The sequence below is a fragment of the Hippopotamus amphibius genome, chromosome 11, assembly GCF_030028045.1.
Source record: "Hippopotamus amphibius kiboko isolate mHipAmp2 chromosome 11, mHipAmp2.hap2, whole genome shotgun sequence".
Lineage (NCBI taxonomy): Eukaryota > Metazoa > Chordata > Mammalia > Artiodactyla > Hippopotamidae > Hippopotamus > Hippopotamus amphibius.
The window spans coordinates 29,495,888-29,513,773 of NC_080196.1; the positions used below are offsets into that span (position 1 = coordinate 29,495,888).

Here is a 17,886-nt window from a genome sequence, read left to right on the forward strand (position 1 = left end):
TATCGAACTTAATATTTTTCCTTTATTACATCTGAATTTGGAAAACCTTTCCTTATATCTAGATTATAAAGGAACCAACCGATGCTTTCTTCTAGTATTTGTATGACTTCTTTTCTTTTTAAAGGCTTTGTTTATTCATATCTTGGATCAATTTGGAGTTTATTTCTATATAGGTATGAAGTATGACTTTAATTTTATTTTACTTTTTTTTCAGACTGCTCTCCATTTGTCTCATTGCCATTTATTTAAAATTCCATCTTTTCCCCAGTGACTTGAGATGCCACTTAGATCTTATTTTAAACTTTCCTATGTACTTGTTGTTATTTCTGGACCTTTTTTCCCCTGACTCATTGTACTGCATAATCATGTACCATTACTATACTTTATATAAGTTTTATAGTATGTTTTAATGTTTGTGGGGTTAATCTCCCCTTTTAACATGTTTTTTTACTGAAATCTGTATTGTTATTTTTGTATAGTTATTTTCCATGTTCTTAGTCCCAGGAATCTGCTGAAAGGGAATAGTCAAAAATGAAGCAAAGGGACTTGCCTTGTGGTTCAGTGGTTAGGACTTGGCACTTTCAATGCCAGGACTTGGGTTCAGTCCCTGGTCAGGGAACTAAGATACAGTAAGCTGCACAGCAGAGCCAATAAATAAATAAAATTTAAAAATTCTAATGAAACAACAAGATAACTAGAAACAAATCGAGCGCTCTTTGCGAAATAATCTAGAACTAAAATCTGACATCTAGTGTTCATTGAAGTAACTACATGGCACTAACTAAAGTCTGAGGGTCCTATTGTATTATAAGCAATGCCTTCTAACAGCGTTTAAAATCTAGAGCATATTTTGCCTTGGAAACACATAGATCTGTTAGAGGCAGAGAAAGCCACACATCAGTTGGGAAGAAGAATACCTGGATGTTAGCTATTCTTGTTTGTAACTTTTTAAGTCACAAGAGCCAGAATAAAGTTCACTCAAGTGAACAAAATTGGAACAGAGCTGGAACACACACGTCACCAGCACTGCTGAGGCTGGAGGCGGTAAGGAAAAGGGGAGAGGCTGGGAGTGGCTTCCTTCTCTCTTTCACCTCATTGCTCAGATACAGTAAGATCAGAAAAAACAAAAGGCTGCCAGCAACTGAGTTTTATAGTTGAGACCAAGATTTCTATCAGAGATTGAGAAACATGGGTGATTAGAAACACGGAGAAAGAGAATTAGGCTGTTAATGTCACCTATACTGACACAACAATCCCTCCATCTGTATTTTTTTACTATTTTTATTTTCCCCAACTAAAATAATTTTAATACTAGCATCCCAGGCTTGAAGGGAGAAATCATCTTTGTAGTTGGTGCTGTGCTATTCCATTGGCTGTGTTTTACTTTCAGTTTTATGTTTCCCCTTCTCCTAGTGTTTACTGAGATTAGAAAAATGGATATGAAACTTTAGGTATCATCACACACAACTTAAAGAAATTTAATTTGCATTCTTTCATGTTTTTTCTCAAAATTCAAATCACCAAAGAAAAATCTGTGGTGAAAAATGCAAAATGAGTAGAAATGAAAGCTGTGTTATTAAATAAGATTCTGTTCTAGAGGATGTGTAAATGTCCTTCCAACCTGCCCTGCCTCGTCCTGCTCCCCAAGTTTGAGCAGACTGAATTCTCCATCCTTCCTCTGTATTTCCCCTCCGTGGGTCTTAGGCAGCATGAACATTCATCCTCACTAAACACACAATCGCAAAATCCAAGTCAGCATCCACCCAGAACAGACAAATACATGTCTCAGGGGAGTTGAACATGTTGCCTGTACTGTGTCCTCAGAGAGTTCCAAGTTGCTTGAGAGGCCAATTAACATAATACTTAAAAGTACAGCCTTCAGAATCTGACAAACTCGGGCTCTGATCATGACTTAAAATCTGTATAACTTTTGATGATTCATAAAACCCCTGAGCCAGAATTCCCACAGTAAGATAGATCACACACACACACACACGTATATATAAAATTTGGCACAATTATCAGCACGTAGTTAAATGTTAAGTAAGTAGTAGGCACATTATTGTTAGTAAGAAAATAAGAAACAGGCCTATAATAATGGTACTATGTACCAGGTGGCAGGAACCCTCAGTTAATCAATGTAAAGCTAATGAGAATCCCTGGGGCAGAAACTAGACCACTTTCTCCCGAGAGATTTATAGACTCCAGTTAGAGCTCTTCCCTCCCGCACCAAGGATGAGTGTCTAGGTAACCACTGGCTCATGGTGACCTAAGCATATATTCATTCTCAAGGAAATGTATTTTTTATTAAAACAAACCTCTCCTTCAGCCAGTTTGTTTACTTTTCTCAGGATAAACACCTAAAATTTAGATTTCCTCTTATCTTTGTAGTTGGGACTTTTGTAACCTCCATGGAATAAGAAACCAATATTTTCTATACGGCTAAGTCAACTGTATCCAGGCTAGACAAATCCAACCATTGTGTTTGTATTGGCTTTTATTGCAGATAGAAGAACATAGTTTTTGTGATGTTTATTTCTTTCTTTGTTGTCCTTGAGAGATATGCATACACAAGGAATTGGAACCAAAATTTAAAAAAAAGAATACTGACAAGGATAAAAAATTAATGTCTTGATTTTATTATTTAATCATTTAAATTTCCTTTACAAAAAAGATACATGACTTAGTGAAAAATATAGGTTGAAATCAAAACATCACCATTCTCAACCATAGCTCAACCTCTAGCACTGATTATCTATATAATCTCGAAGAAGTCATTTATTTTCTTTGGTCCTCAAATCTTCATATGTAATGAGAGAATTATCAAAATTCTCTGAGTAAGCACATCTGCATACAGAAACATAAAAGAAATGTAAATATATGTGTGTGTATGTTTACATGTGCATTTGCATATCCAAATTCACATCTCTATATGCATTTTAGCTTCCCACGAGAGAGCAGATTATCAACAAGGGGGCTGGAATAGGCGATAGGCAGTGTCCAGTCTTATGCCGAGATCGTCTGTTTCTGGCTTCTTTTTAAATAATTTTTATTTATTTATTTATTTTTGTTGTTGTTTGTTTCTAGGTTTTAAAATGCCCATGTCCTCATTCCTCCATCCAAGGCAACTGAGAAATGGAAACTTGTTAGAAATACAAATTCTCCGGCCCAACCTCGGACTTACTGAATCAGGGGCTGTGGGGAGAGTTTCAGCCATCCGTGTTGCCACCTGCCTTCCAGATGATTCTGAAAGGCACTAAAATGGGAGAACCACGGCATGCAAACATTCCCAGGGAACAACTATAGACGAGAGTCCTAGGGAGAAGTGGAGAGACAGCAATTAAAGGGGAAAAAAGCAGGATATTCTACAGAGAACTTGAGTCACAGGTGGTAGGAAGAGTCTGGAGAGACAGAGCCGCGGCAGGCACAGGGGAGCATCATCTGTGGTGGAAGGGGACAGGCGTGCTGGGGAGAAAACCCAGCAGAAGACCAAGCAGCGATGAGGAAGCAGTACCCACGTGCTCCCCTTGCTAAATCATTTGTCCTCATGCCGTTTTTCTGCTCCTGTGCTGAGACCTGCTGGCTTTAGCACCTTCTTCCTGCAGTAGATCCCAGAGGAGGGTGATTAGCCTGTTTTTAGCCACAGCGGTCTCTAACCCCTGTGGTCAGTGCTGTAGCAACCTGAGACAGGGAGAGTTAGGGCTTCACAGCCTAACCCTGCTTGTCTTCTGGTCCTTCTCAACAATTTAATGTTCTCCTGATTCTAGTTTTCATCTTTCCCTCATTGGCACCTAAGGAGTGCGTGTATGTTCAAGAAAAAGGAAGAAAATTCCTGGAGTTCCAATGGGCTAGGGGTGAACTTGCCCAGAGAAAGTTGCAGGGGTGAGAATAAGCCTATGGAACCGACAAGGTAAGAACTCGGCTTGGATGCTCTTCAGGAGGCTGATGGATGACACGTTGTCATCGAGGACGTTGCCCTGGCAGGGGAATCCCTGGCTTCGCAACTTCCTGGCCAGCGTGAGGGCCACCAGCCGGTTATAACCTTTCCTGCGATGCTCTGGCAGGGTGTAGCCATGGCACATGGTGGCGAACTGGTCTGTGATAGACCAAGACACGGGGTTCCCCTTGTCATCACGGACACACACACTTGGGAAGCAGGAGATGAGGTGGGCGATGTACCGGCGACACTGTTCATTGCCTCCCCGAGACCAAGTCCGGTTGAGTAGATCAGCATCGGCAACGCTCAGGTAGGTGAGTTGTGGGGAAGAATTCATTCTCGAAGGAAGTGACATGAGAAGAAATATGAACTTCGGATCATGTGACCACAAACAACTGCTTCCCTTTTTACACTGATTCAAACTGAAAAAAATCATCTGCAAGATTGTGCTTGGCAAATACCAGAATATTTTCAATGAATTAGAATCATCACTCACAACTTATAAGATCTTTTAGGGTATCGTTTCTGATAGGACAAAATGATCATTGAATTAAATTTAATCTTTCCTTTGAATTTTATTTGTTATTGTCCTCAGAATAGATGCAGGCAAGTATTTCATTTTCCCGTGAAACAAATCTCAGACTTGTTCTTACTAACTCCTGAGTCTGCTGACACCCTCCTTGAAGCCTTAAATAAGTCCACATTCTTGGGCCCCTAATCTCTTTCTTGGTAAAAAGAAATGTTGTAGGATAGAACTTCTATATTTATGAATCATGACCAGAAAAGAAACACAAATTGCTGAATATTCTAGGCATACGTAGATGTTCAAGCAATGCTAGCTCTTCTAGACCTTTCCCTAAAAGGTCTGGAAAAAGGTTTCAAAACCCATGGCATTAAGATGAAAAACATAAAATAAAAAATTGGTGCAATTTCTGAGAACTTGAGATGGATTACTTAGTTACAAGTCTTTGGGGCTGGTTGTGCTACCGAATTTGCTTTCATTCTTGAAGTTATCAGTGCGCTAAGAGACTGGTAATGTCATTCTCACTACGATCTTCTTTATAAAGAGCATGTTTGTGTTTTCTTTTCATTAGTGGTTCTGCAGTGTTAGCTCACATTCCAGGTATTCTGTGGGCTCTGACACTGGGTCACTCATCTAACCACTAAGCAGGGGGAAGAATAAACAAATACAAGCAGTGACTGGCTTAATAGGATTTTTAATTTTATTGTTGAAAATAAACTTTCAAAGAAGCCTCAGGCAGAAATGTCACTGCAAATGAAAACACTGAGGCACGTGTTTCAGGAGTGACATAGAGACTATGACCTTGTATCTGAAGGGCAGGTATCCAAAATAAAGTGTACAAATTTGGGTGATGATGTAGGTGTAAAGACAAATTGCCTAACTTCTGAGGCAGAAGGGAGCAATTCAAGTCAAAAATCTGATTTTAAAAAGCCTGACTGGGGATCAAGGAAGGTTTAAAATAACATCTCAGGGATATGACAGTAAACACACTGTGGGAAACTCTAAAACTCTAAAGGACAAATAGCCTGATTTTTTTCCCAACAAAAAGTAATGTGAGAAATAAAAAAGATGACAGGGGAACGTCTCTGTTAAAAGAAACTTGAGAGATATTAACCAGTTGCAATGTATGAACCTTAGTTAGATGCTTATTCAAAACAAATAAACTCCTAAAAATATTATGATAATCTGGGAAATGTGACTAGCTACCAGTTATTTTAAAGAAATAATGTTAACAAAACTTTAAGGAAAGAGTTAATACAGCAAGCTCGAGGCCACTATTTTTAGAAAAGCCTGCTTGCTAGCTTGACCCTTCGCTGGTGTCTGGCAATATGGATTTCTGTAGGGGTCCTGCCATTCCCAGAACTGGTAAAAGTGGTCAGCTGGATCTAACTGTTTGTACAATCAATGTAGTTTATGCTGAACACCCGCTTTCCTTCTGGGACTCTAGGGAATTGGTACATGCTTGGCAGAGAGTGCCTTCAATAAAAATCCTGTCACAACTCATTGCTGGGCAAATCAAGCATGTCCTGTGTGACTCTGCTGGGGGAGGACCCTGGAAAATTTGTGCCTGGTTTCCTCTAAACTTTGCCAAAGCATCTTTTTCCCTTTGCTGATTTTGCTGTATATCCTTTCATTGTAATAAATTAGAGCCACAACTATATATGTTGAGTCCTGTGAGTCCTCCTAGCCAATCATTGAGCCTGTGGATGGTCTTGGGGACCCCTGACACATAAGTGATATTAGTAAAGTGCTTTTTTTAAAAAAAATAATTCTTATTTTTTGGAGATATAGACATGTAATATTTAAGAATAATGAGATAATGTCTGATTAATTCAGTATATTGGACTTCCCTGGCCGTACAGCGGTTAAGAATCCGCTTGCCAATGCAGGGGACACGGGTTCGAGCCCTGATCCAGGAAGATCCCACATGCCTTGGAGCAACAAAGCCCGTGTGCCACAACTACTGAGCCCGAGCGCCTAGAGCCTGTGCTCTGCAACAAGAGAAGCCACTGCAATGAGAAGCCCATGCAGCACAATGAAGAATAGCCTCCATTCGCCACAACTAGAGAAAGTCTGCAGCAGCAAAGACCCAACGCAGCCAATAAATAGAAATAAATAAAAAATAAATTTATAAAAAAAATTCAGTATTTGTGTTTGAAAAATTTCTTAACTGAAAAAATAAAATAAAATGAAGTCCAGTTGCTTTATGTGACAAAGTGTCCATTCTTTTCTAGGTTTAGTCTTGTTTTGCTCAATAATTTCTTCAACATACACCATAGAAGTGAAGAAAACTAACATTCACTGAGATGGGTACTTTTCAAGTATCAGGTCTCATTTGCTTAGAAGAAACTTGTAAGGAAGATATTAGAGATTAATTTTTGAGAAGAAATTGATTGAGGCTCAGAAAGTTTAAGCAAAATGGAAGGTGACTAGTGAGTGACAGAGCAGGGACCACAAACTAGGAAGAAAGGAAGAATGCAGGACTTCCTTGGTGGCCCATTGGTTAAGAATCTGCCTGCCAATGCAGGGGACACAGGTTTGAGCCCTGGTCCGGGAAGATCCCACATGCCACGGAGCAACTAGGCCCATGCGCCACAACTACTGAGGCCACACACCACAACTACTGAAGCCTGTGCACCTAGAACCCATGCTCGGCAACAAAAGAAGCCACCACAGTGAGAAGCCCATGCACCACAATGAAGAGTAGCCCCCACTTGCCACAGCTAGAGAAAGCCCATGCGCAGCAATGAAGACCAACGCAGCCAAAAAAAACCCCCAAGACAAAAAAACAAACCAAAAAAACCCCAGTAACAATGATGATGATAGTGAAATAAGGAAAAATTATACAAAAAAAAAAAGAATGCAGACATAAACACATGTTTGAAGGGGTGGATTTTTAAAAAATTGGGGTACAGTTGCTTTACAATGTTGTGTTAGCTTCTGTGTACAGTGAGGTAAATCAGCTATATGTATGAAGGTCTGGATTTTGGAATCAGACTTTTTGGGAATATTTTCTGGCTCTACAATTTACTTCTGTGTGTTACTTCAATTCTGTTCAAAAAAAGAAAAATCATAGTACTGCATTATAGGGTTGTGGAAAGGATTCAAGAGGTAACGTGTTTAAACCATTTCGTTCTTGGCATATAAGGCACATAAGTCGGGTTATACACCCTCATCCCTGACGCAACAAAAAACAATAACAACCACCTTGGGCTCAGACAACAGAGGTTATTTAGAATTATTTGGGGGAGGAGGATGGGCAAGAAATGATTTTTATTTATATGCTATGAAAATACAGGACTCCTGAATTCATTTATTAGTATGGACAAAGACACTGATTTGATTTTGCAGAAAATTGTGAGCAGTCAAACACAGCAAAAAGGAAAAGAGTAAACACACACACACACACACATCTATTTAGACTTAGTGACCTAAATCCAAGATACCAAAATATTCCTTAATGATACTAAGTATTCCAGGTACTGCTATTTGTACGTCTATTGCATAAATCCTCCCCCAAATGGAGAAACTTGGTCTACATACAAGAAACTGGTGTCTGGCAGAGCTGAAACCGGAGAAAAGCAAACAGCCTTGAAGGAAGCTAGCTTTACGTCTAACTGCTTTGAGTTGGCAACAGCTTTGGAGACATCATATAACTCGTTCTGCAGCCCTGTATGTGGAAACACACAAAGAAAAATGTGGCTGTTTTATTTGAAAATTCAAAAGGAAATTTGTTGCAGTATTTTTTATATTCAGTATCATCAATACCACCAGTTTGCTATGTTGAATTATCCTAATCACTACATATTTATATATGAATTATTACAGCTATCTTTCTCTGATTTTCAAATCTTGTGTGGGATTTTCACATTTCCATCGTGACCATGATCTTACATGGGAAATTCTGATGAGAATATCACTTAGGAATCTATGATGTCTTGTGGGAACTTTGATTTTCCTGACTTCTCAGATTGATCTTAAGCTCCTGAAGGTAAGCGATGTTTTATAGCTCTACAAGTGCAAAAGAGCTTGGATTTCTTTGGCATGGCAATCTCACTTTAAAGACTGTCTTCCAGCATCTTGCCTAAATGCCCATCACAGCAATATCAAGATAAAAACTTAGCATTGGTGAGATTTATTCTGAACTTAACTTATCCAGATGCCACTCATTTGTCATAACTTTACTGTATTGTCTATAAATACTTGTTCAGGACTTGTGTATAAAGCACTGCGCTGGACATGGGACACAAGAATCGCACGGTCTCTGTTCTGCTAGCGCTTACATGGCAGGGGAGCTTCTGTTTACTTAGAACTGACTGCTCTGCCTCTCCAAATCCCCATCTGTTCTATCCTTTCCAGTCTGGCTCCTGATTGACTGAATTCTCTGGAAACTGACGTTCCCGCTTCCTTCCATATCTAATGGCTTGTTTCCTCCTCCCAGGAAATCACTTCCTCTTGAAGAAAACATGAGTGGGAGGTCACGGTGAACACAGGCTGTGCTCTGGGCCTTGGCTCTCCCCACAGGGAGTTAAGTCTAAGAAAAGAGAAGCAGTTCTTATCTACTGATGCTATTAAAATTTTAGATGCTGTGGCTAGTACCCCATATTATAACACTGAATTACATCTAAGTAGTAGTAGCTAGCGCCAACCACAGGTGCGAATGGTTGTTCCAACAGAATTTCTTTCTCCTAAGTTACACTGAACAAATTCTTTCTAAAAGTCAGCTTAACATTTCTTTAAAAACCTTTTAAAATTATAAGATATAATAGGTACAAAAAACAGTGTAAAACAAAGGCATAGCTTAATTAATTACATATATTTTAACTACTACTACAGCCACAGAATAGAAATGGACTAGCCACCTTCTACTTATATCACTCTCCCAAGCACAATTCCTTCCCTCTCCTCCAAGAATAACCATTATAATAATTTTATGATAATCACTTTCTTGTTTTCTTTACAGTTTTATTATCCTAGTCTGCATCCTTAAATACTATAGTTTGATTCTGCCCATTTTTGTCTTGTCTTTTAATTTACAGGTTTTTTTTCAATTTCCAGCTGCCCTCCCCCACTTTAAAAACTTCTTTTGATAATTAATTAGAATCCAGTCTTTTGCTGGGTAGAGTCCCATAGTCTGAATTTTGCTGATCACCTCTCCATGGTGTTGAATCATGTCCTTCTGTCCATTGATAAGGTGTCACTTTTAACAAATGATTGTCTCCTTTCTCACAGGAGAAAGGAACCGCCACTTCTTGTTTTGCCATTGTCCATCTTACCTCCTTAGAAGGGGAGGGACTGCTAACTAAATAAGCCAGAACTCAGAGCATTCATTGGGCCAGAGTTACCAGTGGGCAGGGCTCTGAAACTTTCAGGCTGGTGCTCACATAGACAGGCTTTCTTGCTTATGCAACTAACATGAGCAGGGAGCCTGGCTTGTCTGGGCAGCTGAGCACTTTTTCATTTCCTGCCCTCTCATGGCAAACACAAGGAGTTCCTCTGAGTAGGTCAGCCGGTTAACCCTGATTTAATATTGGTTATGGATGGCTCTTAGATTAAAAATGACAAAGGCATTCTCGTGCAGGGTACGCTGTTTCTCTGAACACCTGGTACTGAAGTAGCTTCACTGCCTAAAGCCTGATCTATCCAGGCTGCCCAACCAGTAGCTGTGACTGAGCCTGCACTATGGCAGAAAGTAAAACATCGTATGTTTATATGGAAGTTGATAGGCTTTTAGAGTTACTCATGATTTAGGGATGTTAGGGAAACAGCACCTTTTTAGGTGCTCTGAATAAGAATAGTAAAGATATTGATGACTTCTTAGAAGCCATTCAATGTCCTAAGGAGATTACATTTCTTACTAGAGAAGCCTACGGTCAAGACCACATCAGAAGCCAAGAAAAATGCCTGCACTGTCCTACATGGTAAATGAGGGATTTTACCACTGCAGCTATGCTAGGTGCTATAATTCATATCTATCCCCACCAAAGCATCAGGAAGGATGACTGAATCAACTTAAATGACTATAACTCACTCATGACTATCAGCTCAGCCTTCTGAAAAAAAAAATTGGCAATTACAGGGTTATTCTCTCCATAATGATGGATTCAGGTGATTTGAGGATATTAACCAATAGCGCCAAAATCCATCCAATTACTGCCATGATTTTTCACATCAAGGAGGAAATATACTCATTTCCACATTAAAGTAATACTGGTGAGAAGATTTTTCTGCATTGGATAAGCAAGTGGTAGAACCATGCCTGATTTCTAATCAGCATAACTGGGGTAAAAGAGAGAGAGAGTTTAGAACTACCTCTGTAAGGTCTTTTTGAGCATTTGCAAAGGGATTTTATACAACATCCCAAGTCTTTAGGTTGTGAGCTTGCATTAGTCATTGTAGGTAGACAGAAATTTTTCTTGTAGAGGGCTTCAGCTGTTTCTGGCTGAAAAAGACTTTCAGACTTTCTATGTCTAACATGGGGATTCCTACCTTCCTATCAAATGATCAAGAAATCCATTTCACTGGAAGAGTTACAAACAGTAACTTCATTGCCTATATCAACCCCCAATCATTATAAAAAGTTGAGAAAGTAAGTGATACACTGAAGCTGAAGCCGTCCATCCAAGTAATTAGAAACTGAATCTCCTCTGTATTGGCCTAAAGCTCTTCCAGTGGCATCAATGGGCATGCAGTTATCTCCTTGGAGCTCACATATACTCTTTCCTTATAAAATCATTTCAGGATATCCTATGCAGATCAGTTGATCATCTCCTTCCAGAATCATTTTCTTTAGAAAGAAGAGAGGCTTACCTATTGACTTAGACTTAAATTAGTGTTGCTTTAAAAGACTGATAGGAAAGGGTGAGGAGTAATAGGAAAAATATGCTGTGATACTCACTGATAACATTTTTGGAAAAAAATATTTCACTTAAAAGCAGCCCCATTTAAATGGCCTCTGCCTACCCCAAAGGGCAAGGCTCATTAGCAGTAAAAAAATGTATTGTTACAAAACTGTAATGCATAAGCTGTAAATATATAAAATGTGTGTATATGCATTTGTGCATATGTGCGTATATATATATGTGAAATATATGTGTGTATTTATCTATCTGATAGATATGACAAAAAGAAGAAAAAAAATGCCTGCCTAGTATCTTGCACTTGACCCACCCTGTATTTGAAATACTTGGTCCCAGTTGATAATACCACGTTCTTCCAACAGCTGTCGGTAAGCTCTGACATCTTTGTAGAACACAGCATAGGCGTTAGTATAATGGTCCAGGTTGTCTGTCTCAGCCTAGGACAGAACACGTAATCACAAACACATGAACACATCCTCTAGATATAGAATTCTCAGAACTTCCCTTATATGGTCGACAGCACATCTTTGATCACTTGAGCCTCTCTTTGGTCTCAGAGGCAGAATAGGAACGATGCTCTCTTTTTCAATCTTCTTCCATATTTACTCACATGACCAAAGTCATTGGGCATAAGGAATCCTCACCCCAGTGGAAAAACGAGTGTGTACAAGCAGGTATGCTTCATGCTTCTGGGGATTATGAAACACTAGAGAAACACCCTACTGAACACATTTAGACTGGAGGTTTTCATGTGTCTGATACTTCAAAGCCAGTCAAATGAGAAGCTAATGGTGAAATATGTAGCTTGTTAAGCTATGGTGGTTACAATAGCTCTTTACCTCATCTTTTCTCTCCAGTTGATGCCAACTCTTATTTTTTTGCCTTTCAAAACCATACCTCTTTCTGCCGCCGAGTGATGACAGCTTTGAAGTTGGGCCATGAATCCAGTACCACTTCCTTTTGAAAGGGATTCCCACGATTTATGTTCATCACTGCTCCATAAACCTGAGGCAGAGAACACAGAGGACACGCCAATCACATTACTAACCATTTGAGGTGCATACTACCCTTTTCACTTCTTGTTCTACTGCATAATCATGGCCACGAGGGGAAATTATAAATATAACTATATACACACATACACACAACACACGCACACACACACGTACAAACTTCTCCTTTGTTATTTCATCTGTGCACATGAAAACTGGTAAAAATGTCTATGAAAGCCTATGAAAATTCTCCCCAAACTTAGTTTTTTACAGCACAATGGTGAGAGGTACCAAATCAATAGGCTTACTAGGTGGGGGCTTGGCACATAGGTCAGCAATACTTACTGAATGAATCAGAATCTGATAGATGGATTTAGGGCTCATCTCTCTTTTAAAAGTTCTACAGATAATTTTGATGCTCAGCTGCATCTGAAATTTATTATACTCTCTGAAAATAATCTGTGAAATACAACTATTCCTTCAACCCTGAATTACAATTAAATATCACTTGAGACTGAAACACCACCCCTCCCAGGAAAAAAAAATGCCAAAAACACATCCTGCATTTCGTATTTGATGGAGCAAATCTCTATGAGAATTCCCTAAGGGTCATAACTATGTGTCACTTAGAGTCTCACATTGCTGCCCAAACACTTGCTGACTAAACAATACTGAAGTAATATTACAATTCTGTTCTGTGGCCTTTCACGTTGTTTTCTCCATTAAGAATCAAGGATGTCTGTTCTACAAAACAGCTTTCATGCGTTATCTGTGTGCTGCTAGAGAAGATAAAGCTGTGGTGGTAACGAGGAGAGCTGTGCTATAGGCCAGTGTTCACAGCAGCATTTTCATAATACTGTAGACAGAAACTGGAAACAATGTAAATGTTCAGTAACAGTGGAATAAATAAATAAATAAATAAATAAATAAATAAATAAATAAATAAATTGTGGCATTTATTCCTACTATGGATTACAAAACAGCAATGTGGTATCTAGCCTAAGAAGCTAAATATGAAAAGATACTTATTAGGTGATCCAATTTATATTACATTCAAAGACAGGCACAACTAAATGATGACTTTAGAAGTCAGGATAGGGACTTCCTGTAGTGATGTGGTTGAGAATCCACCTGCCAATCCCGGGGACACAGGTTTGAGCCCTGGTCTGGGAAGATCCCACTTGCCACAGAGCAGTTAAGCCTGTACGCCACAACTATGAGCCTGCATGCTGCAACTACTGAGCCCTCATGCCGCAACTACTGAAGCCTACGCACCTAGAGCCAGTGCTCCACAAGAGAGGCCACTGCAATGAGAAGCCTGCGCACGGCAACAAAGAGTAGCCCCTGCTCACCACAACTAGAGAAAGCCCACGTGCAACAATGAAGACAATGCAACCAAAAAAAAAAAAGAAGCCAGGATAGTGGTCATTCTTGGGGAGCAGGGAAAGGTAGTGACAGGAAAAGAGCACTAGGGGGTGGGGAGGAATGGCATCTGATATAATGTTCTTTCTTGACTGGAGTAGAGGTTTCATAGACATTTGCTTTGTGAAAATTAATTGAGTTGCATCATTATGTTAAGTGCACTTTCTAGTGTTACACTTCAGTGAAAAAAATTATAAGGCCTTTGGAGCCTACATTTTACCTCCTTTATCACTATCTTAATTCAAATCATTCATCTCAATGTCTAGAACATTATCCAACTCTCTTCTGTCTTACCCAACCTGGGACCGCACTCAAATCTCCTCATAGACTGTATCTTTCTGAATGTAGTCTGGCTAATACCAATGTGTAACATGCATCACACTTAGTGAAAATCCACAAACTAAGGTAACCTGGAAAGGTCATGCTTGTTCTGGTAATCATTAAATTCTGGGGTTGCTGATCTTACATATACAGAATAATATGTTTATTAGCTGTTTTCACATGAGGAAAGCATACATCCTTATTCAAGAATGGAGCTTAAATATGATCAAAATGTTCATAAAGTTAAAAGGAAAAAACTCTTCACAATATTCAGATTCTGAAAAAAAAATAACTTGTCTGTAAAAGATCAGAATCAACTAAAAATTTTGGCATTGGTTGAAAACAAACAAACCCCTCCAGTAATAGTTTATCGAAAGGGTGAGTGTTAAGAGGTGACGGGAAGTGGCAAGGGGGAAGTAAAGATGCTGGAGGAATGAGCAGGTAGAGCTTGTGAAGGAAATCTGGAGGGATATTTAATCACTTAAGCATTAAGGTGAGATTATAAAATACATGGCCATAAACTCCAATGGGTGGAGGAACAGTGAAAAACAAAGCTGTCTTTTTTTTCTTTTTTATTCTCTAAAGAACATAGTGTTTACTGAAAGGGTATTTTGAAACTATGGTCAAAGAACAAAGCCAGGAATTACATACAATGCAATAATGAAAGCAGGATAAAGAGATCCAAGGATAAAGATACTCAGTGTATGAAACATGAGAAGTTGGGAATACCGAGCTAAGCAGCTATGAAAGAGGAGATTACACAAGGAAGGCATCAATCCGTGCCTACATGTTTCATTTCCTTAATTCTTACTTCAAATGGTAAAATGAGAGGCAAACATTTCAAAAGAACACTCAGTTTGGAATCTGATAATGTGATAACCTCTCTAAGCAGCTATGAAAGAGGAGATTACACAAGGAAGGCATCAATCCGTGCCTACATGTTTCATTTCCTTAATTCTTACTTCAAATGGTAAAATGAGAGGCAAACATTTCAAAAGAACACTCAGTTTGGAATCTGATAATGTGATAACCTCTCTAAGCAGCTATGAAAGAGGAGATTACACAAGGAAGGCATCAATCCGTGCCTACATGTTTCATTTCCTTAATTCTTACTTCAAATGGTAAAATGAGAGGCAAACATTTCAAAAGAACACTCAGTTTGGAATCTGATAATGTGATAACCTCTAAGTGCTAGAGTTCGGATTTAAGTCCGAACTCTAGTACTTAGAGATGGGGAAGTGACTTAGTAATATCATCTGTAAAATTATAATATAAATATCTGCCTATTCAGAGGTATTAATATTACAGAGGAATTAATATTGGAGAGGAACTGATTAGGTATTTTTGAAGTTCAAATGAGATCGTGTGAAAGATATTTTTAAAAATTACACATATCATTTATATCAAGTGAACTAATCTGAATTCAGAAGTCTTTAAAAAGTAAGATATGAACAAGTAAGGAATTAGTAAGTAACTATCGTTTAAAGCTTCCAGTGTCCAATCAACAACAGTTTGAGTAATTCTTATGGGCAAAGCCCCATGCTAAGTACTGTGGGAGGGGTTAAAAAAAAAATCAGCATCTATACCTGAGCATCTGGTAGCTAAGTTGCTGTGGGAAATACAGTAGACAAGAAATTGAAAGAACTGAGATTTAACTCTGCTGTACTTGTTGCATTATCTTTGAACTTCAATTTATTCATTTATAAAAAGTGTTAATAGATATCTTACAAAGTTGTAAGAAGGATTAAAAAAATGGAAATTCTCTGTAGGCAAAAGTATTAACCAAATATAATATTTACGATCTAGGGGCCCATCTTTGTCTTGCATATGTTTCTGACCCTGTAAAGGTCACCAAAACCTTTCTATTTCTCTTTGGCAAAAGAGTTAGTCAACGTGTTCTCCAAGGAAAGTAGCCTATTCACTTAATCCATTTATTCATCCCAGTGACAGCATTCAGAAAGGGAAAATTTGGGCCAGATTGTCTATTTGGTACTTTTTTAGCCATATGATCCCAAATTATCAATCAGATTTTCCCTACTATCAAGAAGGCAAAATGATCAGGTTAATCGATCCAAACACTGCCCTACAGGACTTTCTCTAGATCATTTTTGTTCATATTTTAGTGTAAATAAGGATTATCCAGGGTGTTTGTTGAGACACAGCTCCCTGGTCTCTGTTTCCAGAAATTATGATTCATTAAAACTCTTCTGGGTTATCAGCATGCCATTCACATTTGAAAACCACTGTTACTGGGCTCTCCTCGCTCAAGAAACTCAGCCTTTGAAGACAATCTCATTGCAGTCTACATTTTTCTCTCCAAGTGCTTAAAATATTTCTAATCTTACATTTATTTGTAATCTTTGGTTAATGCCATCTCCGACAGTAGCTCTGAATTACAGCAAACCCTCATGGACTTTTAGAAGACTTCAACAGATAGAGGTCTGATGATCAACAAAAGCCACTGGAAAAACTTGAAAAACAGAGCTCTTGCAATAAACAGAAAAAAATCTTACAGCAACCCCTAAGCTTCAGTTCCATTGTGTACCTAGATTATGTTCTTAAAGCAATGCTGCCCAACATACTCTTGTGTCATTAAAAAAAATTTAGAACTCAAATTTACTTTAGAAATAGTCTAGTCCAGCATGACCTAAATTTTCCTAGGAGTCATCTAGCCTGTCAAAAATATAACAACCTGGTCCGTATTCACGATCCACTGAATCGGTTTCTAGGAGGAGACTGGGAAGCTGTATGTTTAACAAGTGCTCCCAGAGAGTCTTTTTTTTTCTTCAGTCTTTATTGGATTATAATTGCTTTACGATGCTTTGTTAGTTTCTGCTGTACAACAAAGTCAATCAGCTGTATGTATACATATATCCCCTCCCTCTTGAGCCTCCCTCCCACCCTTTCTATCCTACCCCTCTAGGTTGTCACAAAGCACCAAGCTGATCTCCCTGCGCTATGCAGCAGCTTCCCACTGGCCATCTATTTTACACTTGGTAGTGTACATATGTCAATGCTACTCTCTCACTTCATCCCAGCCTCCCCTTCCCCCCGTGTCCTCAAGTCCGTTCTTTATGTCTGCACCTTTATTCCTGCCCTGCCAATAGGTTCATCAGTACCATTTTTCTAGATTCCATATATATGCATTAACATACAGTATTTGTTTTTCTCTTTCTGACTTACTTCACTCTGTATGACAGACTTCAGAGAGTCTTATCAACAGGAAAATTTGGGAAACTGCTACCAGCCTGACATTATTTCATAGATTAATAAATGAGGAAGATAAAGCTCTTAAATGTATTGTATGTACCTTGAGCGATTCAGGAAAGTGACTCTTCAACACTTTTTCCAGGATCAGTAATTTGGTAGAACAGTTAAGCACCAACATCTTCTCCAGAGCGCTAGTAATGCCACACCTAATTAAAAATGTGAAGGTATGCATTTAATTTTTGCCTGTTAACATTTGAATCTACCCAGGAAGATCCTTGAAGCCTTGTTTTCACTGCATCTAATTCTGAATGCCATCTTCCCCTGAAGAGGGAAGAAGGAGAGAGATAGGGAGGCCCTGGGATGGGTCAATCAGAACACACAGCTGAATCCTGGGAGGATGGGAGTGTCTACACTGGGTTAAATCTTCCATTACACATGTTCATCATACTCTGAACTCTTCCCTCAAGACACGATAGCAGTTGTAACTTTACATTTGTGTTTTCTTTGATGTAAGCCTGTCTGAAGCAGCCTGTGAGCTGCATGAAGAAGGGCCCACAACTGTTCTGTGCTCCACTGTATCCTCAGCACCTACCGCAGGGCCTGGCACACAGGAACGAGTGT

The 17,886-nt window shown here is 38.9% G+C and overlaps 1 protein-coding gene across 1 annotated transcript; it reads right to left on the reverse strand.

The window, feature by feature from the left end:
* Positions 1-3,848: 3,848 nt before the first annotated feature.
* GLYATL3 (glycine-N-acyltransferase like 3) lies at positions 3,849-17,450 on the reverse strand. Its single transcript, XM_057700205.1, has 5 exons — positions 17,366-17,450; positions 12,218-12,325; positions 11,631-11,757; positions 8,004-8,130; positions 3,849-4,275 (listed from the first exon to the last, which is right to left on the reverse strand). The coding sequence occupies exons 1-5, from the start codon at positions 17,441-17,443 to the stop codon at positions 3,849-3,851; spliced, it is 867 nt and encodes a 288-aa protein (XP_057556188.1). The 5' UTR covers positions 17,444-17,450.
* Positions 17,451-17,886: the final 436 nt, after the last annotated feature.